The sequence below is a fragment of the Cyprinodon tularosa genome, unplaced genomic scaffold (genome assembly GCF_016077235.1).
Source record: "Cyprinodon tularosa strain WSP-4 unplaced genomic scaffold, ASM1607723v1 ctg526, whole genome shotgun sequence".
Taxonomy (NCBI): Eukaryota; Metazoa; Chordata; class Actinopteri; order Cyprinodontiformes; family Cyprinodontidae; genus Cyprinodon; species Cyprinodon tularosa.
This window is the reverse complement of record NW_024039259.1, coordinates 177,968-192,566: the sequence shown is the minus strand read 5'-3', so window position 1 is coordinate 192,566 and position 14,599 is coordinate 177,968. Positions and strand designations below refer to the sequence as shown.

General features: G+C 35.6%; 1 protein-coding gene and 1 long non-coding RNA gene across 2 annotated transcripts in view; both read left to right on the top strand.

Moving 5' to 3' along the window:
* LOC119795874 overlaps positions 1 to 14,599 on the top strand; it is a 40,999-nt gene that overhangs the window by 16,369 nt on the left and 10,031 nt on the right. Inside the window, exons 7-9 of the mRNA XM_038304114.1 lie at positions 6,983 to 7,081; positions 7,332 to 7,400; positions 8,533 to 8,625. Of these exons, the coding sequence (XP_038160042.1) occupies positions 6,983 to 7,081; positions 7,332 to 7,400; positions 8,533 to 8,625 (261 nt within the window). The remainder of the gene's footprint in view (positions 1 to 6,982; positions 7,082 to 7,331; positions 7,401 to 8,532; positions 8,626 to 14,599) is intronic.
* Positions 9,051 to 12,668, top strand: LOC119795892. The gene is made up of 4 exons (XR_005282385.1): positions 9,051 to 9,131; positions 9,223 to 9,251; positions 10,374 to 10,442; positions 12,321 to 12,668. It is a non-coding gene; the product is annotated as an uncharacterized LOC119795892 (long non-coding RNA).

Below are 14,599 nucleotides of genomic sequence, written 5' to 3'. Positions count from 1 at the left end.
CGAACTACATACTTGCAACCTTCTCAGGGCACAAGCGCTCTGCTCTAACCCACTAGGCCACCAATTACCTCCATGAGCTTTTATGCCTTTCTGGGGATGACATCTGCTACCAGTGCAGACTGCTGGGTCTGGAAATTCATTAATTTATCATCAAAAAGATGATCTGTGTTCGATTCAGATGTTCTGCTAGTGGTTTGTTTCTGTAGGCAGCAGGAGATGCTGAAAGTCTGAGCAAAGACACTATTTGCTGCATTATCAGAAGACTAATTAGCAATAAAAGGAGATACAGATATCTTTATAACCTTCATAAGCCACAGAAGAAAGACAAACTACATGATGTAGGGATTCTACAAAATTGCACATAGCATGAATTAGACTACAGAGAAACTTTGGAACAAATGGGCTACTTTTTATTATTTTCAATACAGGATTCCTTCATGTTATTGTTATATTTAAACACACATTAAGAGATAACATCCCTCTGTAACAAATGGGGATTTTTAATATTGTAACAAAACAGAAATTATATAAATCATATTATAGATCATTTTCATTAAGTTATCAGGGTTTGATCCAGATATTCCTGCATTAAAGGTTAGACAACTGAACCCGAGACAGACTGAATATTAAGAGAAAATCTAATATAAATCTATAAACTGTGAGATCTGCATATGTTGCCTTTCTTGCTTCCATTGTTCATTTTTAGGTTAACAGTCATTCTTTTGAGAATTACATGAAATAAATCCTTAAATTGTGGCATTCACTTCATAGAAGCATTTAGAATGTGTATTTTAGGCTAATTAAAATATTTATTATAATTATATTTATTTTAGTTAATCTGCTATCCTTGTTGAATCAATGAATCTGTGATCGACCTCATGGTCTCTGGAAGAAAACTGCAGACCTGCATTTACCTTTATTATTTACACCTGACTTTATGAAGATGCAGGAATAAAATCAGAGGCATGTTTGACTAAACCAAAAGTCTGATGCATGAGCCTGGCTTTATCTCTTATTCTTGGAATGTCATAATTTATATATATATATTTTTAAGGCCTCTGGGCCACCAGGGCATCACATGTCTAAGGCTCTGGATTACTTTTTAAAGATTACTTAGTCTGATGTGTTGAAGAGTGATTAGGCGATTCCATTACCTGCTGCTGAAACAGTTTTTATTATATCTATTTCTATAAGAAGTGATATTTGTTTTTCTGTTTTTACTTTTTAAGATGAAGATAAAGAAGATGAGGAGGGAGATGACTATGAAAACACCTGAAGACTTTTTACTTTATGGTAATGTGTTACATGATAAAAATGCATGGTGAAAAATATGACTGTACCAAATGCATAAAAAAAATCACAAGTGTAACTTAATGTTTCAATAAGGGGAAGTTTTCATTTTTTTTTTTTTTTTTTTTGCATGCTCAGCAGATTTTAATATTTTTTCAGCTTATTAAAATGTAGCAGGGGTCTTCCAGTCCTCCAGGTCTGGTGTCCTGAACCTTTTAGATGTGTCTCTGCTTCCACACACCTGAGTCAAATGGCTGAATTACCTCCTCAGTTTGCAGCCAAGTTCTCCACAGTCCTGATGATGACCTGAATATTAGACTCAGGTGAGTAGAAGTAGAGACATATAAGGTTTTCCCACAGCAGATAAATTTGGCCTAAGTCAAATTTTTTGCAGTCAAGGCTTTTTAAAACAAATGGAATGACTCAGATTTGAACCATTTCAGGCCCCCATCTAATGTTATTCTAGTCACATTGAGCCTCGTTCACATGTGGTCCTGACTTTGTCTCTTATCTGATCTTTGTAAACTGACTCCAACAGGAACGATTGAAGAAGTTTAGATGTAACTTGAACATCACTTTCCACTGCATTCATCACAACTTAGATCTGCTGAGCAGGAAACGGTAGCAGTTGGTAAAACAGAAGGAGGGCTGGAATAGAACTGGACAGTGGAGAGACAGAGAGACATTAGAGCTCGTTAATAAACAGGTAAAACTTTATTCAAAGTCAAATTAAAAGATTCATATGAACTTTTTGAAAGTTAGATGTAGTTTTTATTGTGAAATTCCTATATAACCCTTTTATAAATCTCCTTACCTGCTCTGAGTGTTAAAGTGAGACAGAGACTGGAGGCTGCTCTGTCAGCTACTTTGATTTAGAGACCTTTGAATGCAGGAAATAATGTTATAAAACTTGTTGGTTTATAACATCTTGTTGTTAGTTTACGTGAATATCTAGAAATCACATCATTGAGCTCATCTGATTCTGGGATGGACACCTGTCTATTATTGAGCTGCTAACTTTATTGGTGTTTCCCAAGTAACATCAACCATCCAATAAACATTTTTTTATCTCATTTTGACAAAATATCAAAGAAGATGGACTTTGACGATATTCTATTTAAAGAAACAGTGTTAGTAATGGTTACACATCATATTCAGCCATTTATAATTTCTGATGTCAGTTATTGTGTTTAATGTCTAATCAGGACAATGATAGTAGATTGGTAATGAGGCAATTGAAGCTGTAAAAGATGGAGAGACTGAGGAAGCTGGAGTAATGATTAGTAAAATATCATCAGGGTGAGATTTAAGGTTAGTTTTAAAACGTATATTATTGATAGAACTTTGTTGTGATATTTTACCAGTAGATTATGGATGTATGATTAACTGGAACTGGAGGTTGTATTTAAATAATAGATTATTCAAAAGCGAGGGTAAAACCAATTGAATGTCACTAGTTGAATAATTATAACTGTAATCTGCATACTCATCAGGAGTCTTGGCCTCTCACATCCCTGGTTGACTTCTGGACCGGCTGTTTAAAATTTGGTTCTCTTCATCAATATAGTAAATTAGGCCATAGCTATCAACAGAGTTATTAATCATCAACCAAGATCACTGTCTCTGTTTATTCAAATGTTACCAAGAGGAGGGAGAGTCCGACCTGGGTGAGAAATAATTTGCTGCAAAATAAACACAAACTAGTACAGGTTAAGTCTCAACAGATGCTGTTTTTTTTTACCTTTTGGCAGTCACCTGCTGATGCTGGATATAACCATAATGTAATGTCATAATACCATGCAGGAAAATCAGGGGTCTGTGGAGGGAGTCAAAGAGAGGGAGAGATGGGAGTAACACAGAACAGGAGGAAGGGTTGGAAAGAGCAGCATAACACCGAGCTGTTAGCTTGGTTATTAGATATCGGAGGCCTGACTTTTGTATCTTGGGCAAAATTTTTCACTAATTTTCATGGATTTTTTTGAGAAGAAGGAAGCTTATTTGGCCTTTTAATGGCCAAACTGTGTTTTAGTTTGGAGCCGCAAACGGTTCACACTGAAGTCAGATTTGGGCAAAGTTTTAATGACATGTCAACAACCAAACAAAAAATTAGATTTCAGAAAAAAATAATGAATATGAGCATTAAGACCTGCAGTGGGAACATAGTCTAAAAGGTGCTGAACACTGGAGCTCTAGGGCCCGAGCTGAAGACCCCTGAGTGTCAGATGATATTTCACTTCAACATGGAGAAAATCAAACTTCAACCTAAAGTATCATGAAACAAACACAGTATTGATGTCTGTTTAAATGTGTGATGTTACAGTATCGGTGCATGTGAACTTTAAATGAGTTCTGAGGTTTGAAAATGAAATCTGTTTAAGAAAATATGCTAATAGCTTTTAAGTGTAAAGCTGAGATGAGCTGAGAGGCTGTTTGGTTGATGACGTCATTGTGTTGCTGAAGCATCACAACAGGCTGCCTGGTTTAACAGACTTTATGTGAAAATATTCTAGTTTATCATTTTTTTATCATATACTGAAAATGTTTTAAGGTGTTAATGCGTGTAAAACGGGTTTAAAAAAAATCTAAGATGCCTTGTATTTTTGTTTTTTACATCTATTTTCTTATGTCTTTTTTTTTTATGGTGGCTGAATATTTTAATATCTATGAGTAGTTCTAATTGGTTTTTGTCCACAAATGTGATGTATGTGTTATAATGTAGCTGTAGCTTTAAAATAAATTGAGTTGCTATGTCTATTAATGTCTGTTAATGTCACCCATCAATGTGTTAACTACGTATATTTCTCTGTTCATTGTGGGTTAAAATCTCCAGAGCTCTGCTGCTGCTGTTCACCACATTCTCACGAATCACTTCCTCTTCAGTTCATAGAAAAACACTTCAGAGGTTAAACTGGAAACCAGCAGGTTTTAAAAGTAAAATATAATCCTACCAGTGTGACTGATCTATGAAATTAGACATTTGATCTGCTGCTCTTCATCAACAGAGATCAGATCTCCTGGATTTATCTGATTGATTCTCCAGGTTTCTAAAACATCTAAACAAAAGAAGAAGTGCATTTCTCACATCTATCTAAAGTAAAAATATTCACACACTGATCTACTTCCTCTTTTATGGACTTCTTGCATGTCGCTGTCTATAATGTCCTCTAATGAGGCTGAACAAAAAGCTCTCGCAATGTTTAAGTTTCTATTTTTTACAGCAGCTTTTCCTCGAAATTTTGATCTTTTTATTAAAAATATATAATAGTTGATGATTTAGTCTTTCATCCTCAGTTAAAACAAATAGATGTTTTTACCAAATAAAGCAGCAAGTCGCCCATCAGTCAGAGTGAGGAAGTGGTGAGTCTCAGGAAGTAAAAGCTACATGTGTCTTCAGCAGGCAGTCAGACAGTTCTGAGGGTGAGAGCAACAGACGCACGATGGCTCAACTCAGATGGATTCAAGGGTTTTTATTAATGATCCTGCAGCTCACAGGTAGGAAGACTGAAAACCTTTGTGTAGAGCTATAAATGATAGATCTGCTTTATCAACTGTGTCTGTGTTCAGATTGAATATTTCTGGTTCTGTTTTATCTTTTAACAGTCACTGCAGATCATACAACTGTTTTAAAGAGAGCTGGAGATGAAGTCACATTGAAATGTTCAACAGTGATCAATGGTCGACAGAAGTGTAACAGCACTACATGGATCTTAAGTGGTTCAGGAAACAGAGCATCAGTAGAGCTGGTTGAACTCGGTCAGATTAAGAATGACATCACTAAAGCAGTCAGACTGAGTCTAACAGCAGACTGTTCTCTGGTTATGAAGAAGGTTAGAGAGGAAGATGCTGGACGTTATATCTGTGAACAATGGGAATATAGAGGAGCACACGAACCAGTTCATCAGTCTCATGTAGATCTGTCTGTTCTTAACAGTGAGTATCAAATTTTGCTAAATGACATGATTTATGTTCGAGTTAAAACATTTTTTTCCAACAGTGAGTGGGAAGGATTAAATTGAGTCATCAGTGATGAAACAGTAGGAGAATGAGAGGGTCATATTAAGCTGCTCTGTGGTGACCTTTGTAGCCTGACGTAGTCCGACTCAATTCTAGTCAGAATATGAGTCTGATGCTGCTCCATAGAGCTGTGATTATGGGGCGTGTTTCGAACGAACCAGTAAAAAAAATGCCTCTGCACTCAATTGGATAAACCTACAACCAATAAGAGCAACGAGTGCGTGACGTATGTTAAGCGAGGCATAGTTGTTGTCAACAAAAATCAAAGCGTGCAGTTGCACGCCTAGAATAAGAAGATGAGCCTTGATCGCGTTTCTCTGTTCCTCTTTTAAAATTAATTTGCTGTCAATATCTTCTAGAACAGACCTAATAGCAGAATCTACTCACCTAAACTCTCCAGCGGCAGCCATTGTTGTTGTCACCCATGCGCGCTTTGGTCACATGGTTGATTACATTACTGTTGATCATCTGTCCATCATCGTATAAAGCCCGCCCTGACATTTTGATTGGATCGCCAGAGAGTGGGCGATCATACTCGCGCTACTATGGAGCAATGCCAGACCGAACTTCCCGACCTCAAACGTTGTGGGCGGGACTAAGTTCGGAATGGCACCCAGGGTATGACCTTTGACCTCTGTAGATACGAAGTGAAATGGTTTAATCAGGATGTGGAGCTATAAATGATAGATCTGCTTTATCAACTGTGTCTGTGTTCAGATTGAATATTTCTGGTTCTGTTTTATCATCTGTCACTGCAGATCAAACATCTGTTTTAAAGAGAGCTGGAGAGGAAGTCACATTGAAATGTTCAACAGTGATCGATGGTCAACAGAAGTGTAGCAGCACTACATGGATCTTCACTGATTCAGGAAACAGAGCATCAGTAGAGCTGGTTACCCTCGGTCAGATTAATAATGACATCACTAAAGCAGACAGACTGAGTCTAACAGCAGACTGTTCTCTGGTTATAAAGAAGGTCAGAGAGGAAGATGCTGGACGTTATTACTGTGAACAATGGAAATTTAGAGGAGCACACGAACCAGTTAATGAGTCTGCTGTAGATCTGTCTGTTCTTAACAGTGAGTGTTAATATTTATTAAATTATTGTTTTTGTATTTAAAAGTCAAATCATTTTATGCAGCAATATTTAGAAATGATTAGTGATGGAGTTCATTTGTCTGATTTAGTGTTTTATTGTTTCTCTCTTCCTTAGTAATTAAACAGGAGAACCAGAGGGTGACATTAAGCTGCTCTGTGGTGACCTTTGACCCCTGTAGATACAAAGTGAAGTGGTTTAATCAGGATGTGGACAACAAAGAACCACCATCAGAGACTGGCTGCTCTGCTAATGTCTCTTTATCATCAGGGTCTGAGTTCCCTCAGTGTAAAGTGACTGATACTGTTACTGATGAAGAGTTTACCTTCAGTCTTCAGTCCTCAGGTGAGAAACAGGTTAGAGGATGATCAACTGAAGAAGATCACTGACATCACAGGAAACTCAGGTTAGATTCAGCATTTGGACACAACTGGACTATTTTCTTATTTTAGCAACAATCGGATTGTTATTAATGACCATAATCAACTGATATAGTTATTTAATCTGTCTAATACTTTGAAAGAGTTTTAAAGACTAACATATGAACAGTTTTGGTTTCTGACACTTTGTTCTTGTTTCCAGAAATATCAGGAGGAAAAGTTCAACCAACAAACAAACCTGGAAACAAAAACTCAAAGACAACCAGACCAGAAACCAAAAATATCTCACCAACCTTTCAAGGTAGTGATTGTTCTAATGTTTTAGTATATTTCAAAATCATGATCATATGATGTATATTATAATCTGCTCATTTTGGTCCTTTTGGTTCTGAAATGAGAGAATAAAGATGAAATAACATTTAAGAAAAAATTCTGATAAAAACTTTACTTATAAATTAAACCTTTACATTTAAAAGACAATATAATCCATTTCATTACAAAATATTTTGCAACTTTGTTTCTTATTTTTCCTGTAAACTGAACAAATGAAGCCACTCCAGGAAACAAGGACCCAAAGCAAACAGTTGGGAGCAGGAGAACTTCTGTCACATCAAATCAAGGTTTGACCCAATTATACTCAGTAAATTAATATGAATATATGAGTGGTTTGTCTTGAGCTCCTGTTATGTTGTTGTTATTTCAGTCATCTTTATACATACTGTGGTGATCATGACATGGAGAGTTAGGAATGAGAGTTCTGACTGATAAAACCACAAATACATCCTTCTAAATTATACTTTTTCTGAGTTAAATCAGACTCGCAGTTTTAAAAGACATCATCAATGTTCATAAAAGTCACTCTATCCTCCATAGGCTGGACATTTTAGAGCTTTGGTGAATTTAAAACAATTGTCCTTCAGAGTTGGTCTTATTTTGACAAGTTGAGAAAATGTTGTAAAGCTCACTGGCAATATAATGCAAAAATAATAATAAAAATTATATATATATATATATATATATATATTTCCTTTGTACTATGTGGGCCTGATCAAGAACAATATAGTGTTTATTTTTTTATTATTTTTTTTTTTTAAGTGTCATTTCTGGTGATGTGGCAATAAGAATAATTGTCTTGATGCCAAAAAGAGCCCAACAGATTTTACTTTCACAAGTGGAGCAGTACGGCTATTGCCATATTGTTCCAATAGTTTTATGCATATAAATTGCTTTATTGTAATTATGCGGGGAGTTTTACAGATTATATGGACACTGCAATGTAGGTAGAAGAGGAAAGGAAAAACAGAAAAAGGAGAAATAGATGAAAGAAAGAGGAGATAAAAGGGAGATAACGATAAAACATTTTCAGTCTTCATCATTTGCAAAAAGATGTTAAAAGAACAGCACAACCAACAGACATGGTACGAGACATAAAATAAACTAACACCTAAATAATATCGTTGAAGTATTAGTTAATCTGACATGTACTCTGTGTTAACTGAAGACTAGTCTTTAGCCCTAAGGTGAGAAAATGGTTAGAAGATGATGAATTGTAGAAGATCGCTGACATCACAGGAAACTAGGATTAACTGCAAGATTTTTTTAAATATCTGGACTGGATACTCAAATGTATTCATACATAGATTTTTGTAAATTATCAAATCATCCATTATAGTTTTATCTATAATATTTTGAAATAGTAAAAAAACTGAAATAAAAACAGTTTTGATTATTCTGCTGCGTTTTTCATTTCAGGAGGGAAGGTTCAAACAGCAAAGAAACCTGGAAGCAAACAGTTTACAACAACCCAACCAGGAACAGTCAATACTCCACCAACTTTACAACAAAGTAATCCTTTAATGTTTGAAACAAAGCTATATGTTTAATTAGAAGTTGATATCATGTCTGTTTTTCTCTGCCTATTTTAGCATATTTTTTTGCAAATCTTTCATTGTAGCTTCTTGATGTGCATCAATTATCTTTTAAAAATGAATCAGTTAATTTCACACAGATCAGGAAATTTAGGCCTAAAGATTTTTAAATATTATGAATCTTTATGAGGCAAATATTTGCCTTTAGAATAAGTTGCGTTGCATTTTTTTTCAACATATTTACAAACTTTTTTCTTTTTTCTGATTTTCCTGAAAACTCAACAAATAAAGCCACCAGTGTAAAAAAAAAAAAAAAAGGGGCTTAAAGCAAACTAGGACCCCATCATACTCAGTAGATTAATATAAATATGCAGCTGATGTTGGTGTGTGGTTTGTTTTCAGCTCATGGAATCGTTGCTGGAGTCTTGGTTCCTCTCATTTTCTTTATATTTGCTGTAGTGATCATCAGATGGAGAGTAAAAGGTGAGAACAGGGACTGAAAAAAATAAAATCTTTAATGATCATAAGTGCTTGTGATAAATTAGAATTTTGTTGTTGTTTTTTGATTTTTCAGGAAAGAAAATCCCGACCAGTGAAAATGCTGTGAGTAAAGTTTAAATCTATTTGATCTATTTGATGTGTCTTTGTTTCTCTTTTTATTCTTTTGAGTTTTTTTTTTCTATTTTCTCTGTAACTGGTAGCCTGATAAACCAGACTAAATGTGAGATTAAATGTGTAATTTAGTCTGGACCTGATGAATGAGACATCAGAAGATTTTTGATGAGAACAACCCGTTGTTTTTCAAACCATGTCTGTGCGTATTGGCCAACGCTCTGACCAATGAGAGCAACTGACTGTGACGTAGGAAGCATGACTGAAAGCTGTTGGGGGAGTGTAAACAAACAGCCTGTCGGTAAAACGGCGAATACGTCCTTCTTAAAAATGAATGAGCGTAGAGCTTTTCCTGCTCACGTTTCAATGAAAACCCCAAGTCTAATTCTTTCCAAAACTGATTCCAAAGCTGAGTCAAACGAGAACTGTTCAATAGTTGCCATCTTCCTTATTGTGCTTTCTCCAGCGTTGCGCAGCTTTGTCGTCACGCCCTCAAAACCCCACTCACTTTGCATCCAGAAATTCAAAACACATCTCTGCGTTGTGATTGGCCCGCCAGTTCTAGGGCCTGGGGCATTAATCAAGGCTAGACCACTCGCAGGCCAAAATAATTTTGGCCGCTGGTGGGTGGGGCTAGCTTACTAGGCTAGGTAACTGACATAAATGCAAAGAACTCAGTCTGAAACCTAATCCAGACAGGACTCAGTGTGAATATTTGTTCTCGAAAAAAAACCTCCTCAAGACAGCATAGAAAATGGTTATCTGTTGCAAGGAATCTAGAAATATTTATTAGATGTGCTCATACTCCTCCGCTTTATCAGAGACCGGTTCGCTCGGGCAGCAGTCTCTGCAGAGACTCTCAGACTTTCCTCTCACCAGCCTCCTCCTCCAGCTCAGCTGGGGGAAGACTGAGGCGTCCAAAGAAAGGCATCCAGGATGTGATTCTAAAAAACTAAAACATTTTTGATAAATATTTTTGTTTTTATTCCTAAAACCAAACCAAGATGTTTAAAAAAAAAATGTGTTATCATTTTATGGATGAAGGTAAACATTTCTAACTCTGTAATTTAATTAAAGTTATTTGATTTATTTTTATGGTTCTTTCCTCTCCAGGTTGATCTTGGAGGTGATGTTACCTACGCCACCATCACACATCCAGGGAAAAATAAAAGAAAAAATAAAGTAAGATAGTTTCTACATTTTCACAGTTTAATGTCATGTTAAAAGGATAAACAATCAGAGAGAAAAATGCCAAAGTTTGCTCATAGAGCCACCACTATTTTTCTGCATGATGGTTGTAAACCATAAAATCAGTTTGAACATGTTTATTTTAAACTAAATTTTCATTGAGGCCTAACTTTCTTGAACCACTTCTTATTCTGTTCTTTCTGTAATGTAGATAAAAAGAAAATAAATCCTATAATGAAGTTAGAGATCACAGGATCTCAGTAGGGAGGTAACACTTTAAAATTACCCTGAATCTTCAGGCTGCATGTTTGTGAAAAATGTATTTTCATTATTTTTCATTTAAACTCCTCAACATGTTTTATTTGGCTTCAACCTCAAATATTAATGTTTCAGTTTTGCAACAGCATCAATTTTGTTATACATTAGGGGAGAAAGTCCCAAATATCACGTATATTTTTATTATATCTCCAGCAGCAGATGATACACAGATACTATTCTGACTTTATTCTGACATTTTGCCATCAGGTCCAATTTTCTCTCATTTAGTTATTTTGTACCTGAGTGAATTCCTCCCATAGCTTTTGAGTTACAGACTTTAAATTCAGTGTGCATAGACTTAATGCATTGGGAGTCAATTGTTATCAAATTATTTTTACTACATCAAAGCATGTGGCCATGGCCAAACCTAAAAATTTGACTTCTTGCCATAAAACTAATGGACATGATAAAGTAATATCTGAGCAAACTCCTCAACATGAGAGTTAACTTGGCTCAACATAGACTTAAGGAATTGGGGATCAAACGTTACCAAAGGATTTTTTCCTCCATCAAAGCATATGAGCTTAGTCACATGGCCACAGGGGTCAAAATTGGAATGAATAATTCCACAATAGGAATTCAACCCATTTAACAATAAATCTGTCCCAGGCCATGCTTTTACTGAGGAATAATACATTTTATACACATGATACACATGTGTAACTCATCAAGGTCTACAAAACAGTCCTGGAGACATTTTAAATCAAGCCAGTATTCTGTCTTTTTTATTCATATTGAAGCAAACTTAAGTCATTGGGGATCAAAAGTTATCAAAGTGATCAAATTTTCAAAATCTGACTTCTCACCATAAAATATCATATAAATGTATTGTATATATATCAATATTGTATATATGTATATATCTATCTATATATATAGATCTATATATCTATATATAGATATATAGATCTATATATAAAACATGTGATGAAAATAAGATCTAAGGTGTCTCCTGACAGCAGCTATCTGAAATGTGGTCCTATCCAAGATGGCCGCCCTCTAGGCACACCGGCCAGTGTCCAATGAGGTGTCTACGTATATAATGTCTATGGTGTTAGCGCTGATGATGTCACCAGTGCGACAGAAATCAAGAAAGTAAACAATGGAGAACAACATGTAAGGAAGCCAGGGCGTAGTTGGTGTGCTTTGTTGTTTCACTCTATTAACTTTCCAAATCCCTCATACCAGCGCTGTGCCTTATTTAACAAATGTAAACATTGTTTTTTTTGGTTTGTTAGAACAGACATGGCTGGCGCGGGTTGTTGACGCCTGTACGTTGCGTTCAATGGTATCACGTAATTTAGCGGTTCAACCCAGCTCTGGTGTTCCCACAGCATGCTGATCTGTATCGAGTTGATTTTAACACAGGTCACTTGCAGAGTCGTTTGACCCAGTTAGACACACGTCAGTGAGCTGTTCCCACTGCCAATAAAAGCCGATTGTTCCCGGGTTTAAACAGGTTTTTCAGACAGAGGGAAAGGGGTATAACAGATCTTGGAAGATTAAAACTTCTAGTACTTTGATAAAGTTGTAACTCTGTGTTTCTGTTTCCAGGTTGGTGGAGATGCTGATGCTGTGACCTACAGCACAGTGAGAGCCTGTTCCTCTTCTGCTGCAGCCTCTGATAATCCCAACAACCTCTACAGCGTCATAAGTTCCAATAACTGAAACAGTAAAGCAGACCTGCTCTCTATAGTGGTAACATGGAAGTTTAGTAAAAGTACACAACTTTTCTCACCAAATTAGCTCAAAATTTCTGCATTCAGGGACTAAAAAAACACATTTATACTGAGGCCTAATATGTTTGTTTCTAATTTATTCAAATATTACACAGATGGTTTCTGGGTTTCACAGTAATCATCATCAAAGGTCTGTAAACAAATGGTTTTCATAAAGCAAAGCAAAAAAGCTTACAATTGTTATTAATAAGCATAACTATAAATAAAACTGTCCAGTCATTGTCTTTGTCATAGAGACTTGTAAAGACAGCAACCTAATCTGATCACCTTTTATTATCCTGTAATAAACACACAGCTGTTAAGATAAGTATTTAACACGCCAACATATTTCTCAGTAAATATATTTCTAGATGTGCTATTGACATGACATTTTCACCAGATTTTTGTTTTTCCCCTTTTAATGGAAATTATTTTAGTTTATTTAGTTTAAATTATGTAGTTTAGTAGTTTATACATTGCTTGCTTAACAGTTTTACATATTGTTTTTTTTCTTTTACTTTAGCAAATAGGTTCTTTGTAAATCCTAAAACTGCTTATGAATATTTTAATCAAATTTCTTAGCATCCCATTATCTTAGACAAAACTTTCTTTTTACTAAACTTTAATTCTATCGTAAAAAAAAAACAAAAAATACACACATTAATATAGAATGAATAACATAATGAAAGTTGAAGAGACAAAATGACCCACTCATTGTTTGGTATTTTCTTTATTCTCACATTTCTAGTACCAGATAAACTAAATAAACTCAGGTGACATGTTCATAATCTAAGCTATGAGAGGGTTAAATAAATTAGGTGCTCTAAAAGGCTACGTTCACACTGCAGTCCTTGATGCTCAATTCTGATTTTTTTTTGTGAAATCAATTTTTTTTTGCGTTGCCGTTCACATTTCCAAATATATGCGACTTGTATGTGATCTCCTCTGTGAACTGCATTCATACAGATTAAGCGTCCCGCATGTGCATTAGAGGACGCAATGACGTCACAAACCAAAGTGCTTCGTGTTTACGGAACTAAACATGGATGAAGAGCTGGAGCACATATAGCGACCTTTCCAAACCTTAAAACCTCAGTCTTTTCGAGATGGTTAAAAAAATACTGCTCTCTACATTATCCTCCTCCATGGTTGTTTTACTTGCTGCTTCTGAGTAGCAAGAAGCAGAATAGTGACCAATGATAAGATAATTTGTCCCACAATGGGGAAATTGCAGCGTTGCATCACAGTGAACAGTACAGTAGGAAAAAAGAAAGAATACAAAATATAAAAAATGTTGAAAATATATATTAAGTATATACAGACAAGGCCATCACACCTTAGCCTTAGTTAAATGGCTAAGGCTAAGGTTACAAACACTGGTATGGAGTGACAACAGTAAAGTTCTGTGCAAATGATTGATTGTATAAATTATTGCAGAGTTAAATATAAGTGAAGTATACAATAGATATGCAATAATGTCGGGTATTAATGGCGTTCAGGTCGGATGAATGCGACCTGGCCGTTCAGACACAGGTCGCATTTGAAAAGATCGGATTCGTATCGGATTCAGGACCACATAGCCCAGCGGTCTGGGTCGGATTGGAAAAAATCGGATCTGTGTTGTTCAGACAGCCATGAAAAGATCAGATCCAGGTTGCATATGGGCCAAAAAATTTAATTTGGGTCACTTCAGGCTGCAGTGTGAACGTAGCCAAAGAAAAGCTAAAAAGTTAAGAATAGATTTACGTTTTGTTTAGCAATTAATTTCTGTTTTTTATATTGATATTGTTGCATGTTTAACATATTGTTCGTATTTGACTGTAAATATCAAACGTTTCCTCAGTTTGACTTATTGTTTAAAATGTATACTCTTTAGACTATATCTACAAACTGTTTTTTTTTTTGTACTTTCTGATTTCATTTACAATTAAACATACAGTATATTGGTTATAATATCTAAAATGTGCTGCTGGTTCCTTCAGAGTAAAATGAAGGGATTAGAAGATTATTCAGGTCAGCGCTATAGAGCTGTTTGTCATAGATCAGTTCCCACAGAGACGCTTTATTCCTTGATTCTGGTTCTGATTTCTCAGTCTCTGACTCACCAATTGCGGG